The sequence below is a fragment of the Cryptomeria japonica genome, chromosome 3 (genome assembly GCF_030272615.1).
Source record: "Cryptomeria japonica chromosome 3, Sugi_1.0, whole genome shotgun sequence".
In the NCBI taxonomy this organism is placed as follows: Eukaryota; Viridiplantae; Streptophyta; class Pinopsida; order Cupressales; family Cupressaceae; genus Cryptomeria; species Cryptomeria japonica.
Window position 1 is genome coordinate 458303651 of NC_081407.1, and position 6000 is coordinate 458309650.

The 6000-nt window shown below is 34.9% G+C and overlaps 1 protein-coding gene across 6 annotated transcripts in view; it reads right to left on the bottom strand.

The window, feature by feature from the left end:
* The window catches only part of LOC131062421 (DNA repair protein RAD51 homolog 4), a 139943-nt gene extending 137436 nt beyond the window's left edge, over positions 1–2507 (bottom strand). For 3 of the 6 annotated variants that reach the window (XR_009372040.1, XR_009372041.1, XM_057996081.2), the window contains exon 1: positions 2198–2506. Coding sequence is in view for 4 of the 6 variants with exons in the window: in XM_057996081.2 (XP_057852064.2) it covers positions 2198–2279 (82 nt within the window). In the remaining 2 variants the exon portion in view is untranslated. Of the gene's footprint in view, positions 1–2197 lie in introns of all 6 variants that reach the window. The other 3 variants (XM_057996077.2, XM_057996080.2, XM_057996082.2) reach the window with 3 other exon arrangements.
* Between the last annotated feature and the right edge of the window lie 3493 nt (positions 2508–6000).

A 6000-nucleotide genomic window follows, 5' to 3' on the forward strand; every position in this document is an offset into this window, starting at 1 on the left:
TTATCTGTTATTATTGCCGATTTCTCGTATATCAAATTGGTAATCCCTTTTTATGCATATGTGTAAGACATCGATAATCTGTGCAGTTGATGTAATGATACACAAACAAGCTTTGGTATCTTAGTTTGAATGTGTTGAAATAGCCTATCTCTTTGTATGTTGAGATTCGTCATTCTTCTTCCATCATCATCGCATGGCTAAACATATTTGCTGATAAACCCCCCTTTATAATCTGTTGTCAGTTGTGGAATCTCAGTTGGTATTTGTATGTCTGCCATTGGAGTTTCTATTATTCAACCTTTTCATAGTTTTGTCTTTTCCCTTTTTGTACTTTCAAGTTAAAAGTACACAAAAATCCTAAAAACCTCCCATCATACAAGGGAGCTGTCTCTCTCAAATGTAGAGAAAGATTGTGGTTTGACTGCAATCTCTCCAATTGTTGGTACATTTGTCATTGCCTGTTGAGCAAGTCACTTTGAAATTTGCAGTGACAAATCTGTTTACCAACAATATGGCAAGGATGAATTGACTTTCTCTATGCCACATGATCTAGAGAAGCCACATAAGATGAAAACAGTTAACATTTTCAAGTGACATAAATCAGTATATGAATTTAAAACCACATGTTCATCCTATTTAATTCAAGTTCAAAGAGAATGTCTTAGTTGAATCTCATTCCTCACCTCCAACTAATCACATTGGCTTCTTTTAATACTTAATAAAAAAATAAGGAGTGAATTATTTAAGAAATGACTTGAAAAAAAAATTAAATATGAAAATATTTATCTCTTCATGTAATACTTGTAGAGGGGAAAAAAATTACACAAAGATTTTTAAAAATTTGCTTCAACCCTTTCCTATTCCCAATCAAAGGTTCAAAATACATGGATTTCATTAGATGTTTCAACTTTCACTCAACTGGGAGGAAAACATTATATCTTGTTGTGGTTCATAAACTGCATATACTATTTTGATTGTTATGAATTTCGCTATTGAGTCCTCGCGACTTGTACAACAGCTCATACAAGGCATAAAAATAAGTTACACGGGCTCCAAAGATCCAGATTTAACTTTAAAAATTTGGAAAGAACTGTTTAAACTTATTGGTACCGCCTTGATGTCAAGTACAGGTTATTACCTCAAACAGAAGGATCGATGCTAAATCCAAGTAGCATATGTCCTTGAAATGCCAAGGATCACTGGTGCATTATATTTTTCATGTCTCATACTTGAAAAAAGATCGCAAGAAAAAGTTTAACATTTCAAATTTCTTACCTCCTCGAGATTATGGACATGTCCCGGTTTGAGAGCACAATTTTGTCAAATAAGGGAAAAGGTTGACTCGTACTGTTGTATGGGCGGAATATCTAATACAGGGAAACGATTTTCTATTGGCGAATATCGTGATGGAAGGGCCGGAAACACTACTAAATCGAGCAGTACAATTTCTTTGGGGCAATGTAATTTTCAGAGATGGAACCATGACAATGCAACAAAACAATCCAATGCAGTATTGTTGATTGTTACCTTGTATCAGTCATTAGGAGTTTTATTATCACATTTTATTAAAACCACAATCCTTCTTCCCCGCACTGGTTTAGCTATGCAAAAACAAGTCAAGCGACAGAATTATGATGGGCAATGAATAGAATTGAGAACACGTTGGTTAAACATCTGAGGATAACGTATTCCCAGAAATGGAAAACGGGCAAGCAGGGTAAAGGACTGAAATGGAGGCAGAAAGGGTTCTTGACAGAACACGGTATTGGTGCGGGATTTCAATGTACAATATAATATATACGAGAAAAATAACAATTTTTTCGAAATTTTTCAATTGTATGGCTAATTACTGATTATGTCTAATCCAATGCAGAGATTAGTTGAAACAGCAAATAATTTACAAACTACAAATACAATGCAGGTCTTATAAACATTGAGCATGTAAAGATGTGTAATACTCCTATTTCATGGGAAGAGAGCTCTTATTGATTTTCACAAATCGGAAGAAGGATAATACAATTTAGCTCAACTAATCATGGAAAAGATAAGTTTAAATTTCTCTACTGTCTTTTATAACAGTCTCCCACTGCAGTAAGATGGATATAACTTTCCGCTTTTTGAAGTTATATAATATACTTACGACAAAGAGTCCATAGTATTAGAAGACTATTTCAGAATTTTAAGAAAATGTGGTAACCTGATATGATGCCATGAGCGGCAAAGAATTGGAGGACTTGCGGAGTAAGAACTTGCAAGTTTAGAGCTCGTAACGGTGCCATTCTCCTTCAACTAATACTTGCTAAGCCCTGCAGATTTGTGTATTGTTGTACTGGTGAGAATTGCACGGACAGCACTTTCTCTTTTGACCTGGTTATTCTTCATGTAATGTTAAGTGGCGCGTAATCTTCTCAAAAGCTGGCATGTACCCTGAACTTTTCTTCCCAGGTGCCTTTGCTAACAAGATAGGTTTTCACCTTCATTTTTTGAATTTGTAAGTTTCATAATAGATTCAAAAGATTTAAAATTTAGATTCAACTTTGGGCTGATCTAATCTTTTAAATTCAACTTTGGGCTGATCTAATCTTTTTTAATATAAATAGATTTAAAAATTTTAAATTTTGAATTAAACTTTAGTTTTAGGTTGGGTTTCCACAAAAAATAGAGTTGAAGTAATATTTTAAAGCTAGGGGTCCCATGAATTTTGTACTGCAATTCAGCTTAAAAGTTTAAACCTCTAAATTTAAGGATGTGTGTTGTCCCATTAACTTTGTAGTGCATATCAATTTAAGTTCTAAGCTCCTAAATATAAGCAAGTTGGTGGTATATAAATTTAGTTTTATTCTAAAATTCAAATGATTGACAAGTGGCATAAAGTATTCCTAAATTGGTGGGGCAATTTCTAGCCCCACCCCATTTTAACCTTGCTTAAATTTATAGGCCTAAAAAGTAGGGGCTCCTATTTTTTAGCAAAAGATTCCAAAAAATTCAATGGCAAAAAATTAGTTTCTTCATGGGACCACCTCTTCCTTAAAAATAGAAGCTTAAGCCCTCCATAAGACCATGCCTTAATGTGTCAACTTCAAACATGAAACATTTTAACACTATTGGAGTTGTGTATAAGGATTAATACTAGTTAATTTTTATACATTTCATTTGTCTATAAGGATTAGCACTATTTTTTACACATGAACATCTAATGCTTAGTACTAAGAGATCATTCAAACAATATCTAGCATTAAATCAAAGCATGTATTATTGCATTATGTGTTTGCATTGGCATTTGGGACATTTTACAACATATATAGCGAATGACCTAATAAATAGAAGAACAATGATTTCGCTAATCCACAAAGCACTGTTTAAACACATGCAAAAGATCTAGGCCTAAAAGAAGAACTGTAAATACATTTTTTACGAATCCTTGGTATGACAGAGTGTGAGACCGCAAAGAGAACTTTAAGAGAGTTTGGGATGGACAAATAAAACAAAAAGTCTTATCAAAACATCAATAGAGCAATGTAATCATGGACAAAAGATCTAATTAATTATTAGTCAATCAAGTAACTAAATGAGCAAACATAGTGAAACTCAATGAAAAAATAATATTATTTTATTGATTCTTAGTTATAATTGAACTACAATATGCCGCAAGGGCTTATAATAAGAGGTGTTCCTCTACAATACATGGGAGCACAATGATGCATGCATATTACAAAAATTATAAATAATAATACATGCAAGGTCCTTCAATTATTCCTAGATTCAAATGTATGAACTAGAGTAAGCTAAGTCAACCAACTTTCTAATTGAATTTATATGATCAAAATAATGCTTATATAGTAAGCCTTAGCCTTAGGAATTTGATCAATGTAAGCATCAAGATGTAAAGATTGATACCAAGTGTAACATATAGTCATCCAAACATGTAGAGGAAACCTTCTTGAATGAATACAATGAAGTTGCTTCGATGAATTTTCATGTGGTTTATGTCATAAGCTCTCTTCAAACCACTAAGTCCATAATTGTATTCCTTTGTTGTCTTATGCTTTGAAGATGCCTCACAATATTTGAACAACATGAAATGGTGTTATCTTATTATGCCCAATAATGAGCCCAAAACTAAAATATACCTTTACGGTAATCAAAATGTTTCAATATTTAGATGTGAAAGTTACTAGCTATTAATAGATAATGTGTTCCTAACTGCAATATGAAATGTGCAACTATGATAAAATGCAATAGGTTTTGTGTTGTAGTGCCCTAGTAAGGAACCCCTTAGAAAACAAGCCAAGAAAACTTGGAATATTTTTTTTGAAGCATTTTCAAATGAACTTACAACTACAACACCAAAGATACGACACAACATGTCACACGTGCATAATGATGTGCACACAAGTGTCGCATGAGAGATTAGAATACATCAAAACAACTACTCAAGACCACATCGTTGCATAAGCAAGGTGATCACGATGAAAGACTAACAAGGGAACAACTCGTCAAAATGAACGACACAAGAGAGAGAGAAAGAATGACTCTTCGATGACGATCGACACATACCACAATCGAATCCTCTTGCATCCAACATCAGGATGGAATGAGGTATTCATCAATCTCTAATCCACATCACACTAGGAAAACTAACTCAATCCCAAACTCCATCACCACTTGTAAGAGTCCACTAGCTCAACCATGAACATATGACATCTTGTTGCAATGCAACAATGCACTAGTGAAAGATTGAAGTCCCTACATGCCAACCAACCACTCAAGAAGCCTCAGGACATCTTAGACAATGTCAAAAAAGGGTTTCAAACCTTACAAGACTTCACATGAAGCTCCAAGACTTCTCTCTACAAACTAGGCTTTCTCCTTAATCCTAGGTGCGATGATTGGCTTCCTGCAGTTATGAATATGAAAACCAAGGCAATCAACACCCTTGGAGCTTACTGGAAACACACTTGGACCATCTTAGAGGATCCCTTTAATCAAATCCATAATGACAACTTTGTTGCAATCAAATTGCACCTCTATGACCCTAAAAACCTAGTCAAACAAGTGCATTAGATATGATTTCTCATAGTGGATATGGGCACTAGGCCAATATAGTAGCATGCCAAAGGGACACTAGTGTGGCATGCAATAGCCATATAGGTTTGTTAGCATCCTCTAGGTGAGCTAGTGTCTCTGACAACCCAATCCCACATTGTCATCCTTCATTTCGTAGTGGTGTCCTAACTAGTAAGAAAACTGAAGTCATGGATCGGTCCCACAGACACCACAAATGCATTGTAGAAGACAAAATACCCTAGGAATGACCAAGGAACATAGAAATACCAAAATGACAGGGGGACAAAGTACACAAACTACTCCCTCAAGCATTAGGCACCGCCAATGCGCACAAGGAGAGGATGGTGAGGGAGACAAACACCTCCACAATACCCTAAGCTAAAACACAACAAGGCTAACAAATATAACACTTTTACAAGACTACACAAGACACATTTGGGCCCTAATCAAATTTGGATTGACTCAAATTCAATTAAAACTACTAAAGTCACTATAATGAGGTATGACAACCTCACGAGGGGACTACAACACCCTCGAAGACAAGTCAAAACATCATTAAGTTCATTTTAAACCCAAGGGAAAGAGTCTTATACACATATCCATAAAAAAACATTATAATGAAGGATACAAATGCATATTAACTCATGCTCGGTACCAACATTGACACATGCAAAGCTACACTAATCTATTCCCCAATCACATGATTACATCATCCTCCATGAGGAGTTGTAGTATCGTAAATTGTATCTTATACAATTTCATACTCACTTGGGCCTTACTTTGGCGTTTATGCTCTCTATGCCCTAATTATGCCTGATTCTGCTAGTACTAGTTCCAAATCTATAATCCTCATCTCCTGCTCTAATTTTTTACCTTTGATTAAGCCTAGATGGATTGGACTAGCACGCTTGTCCAAATCAAAAGGACCCATTT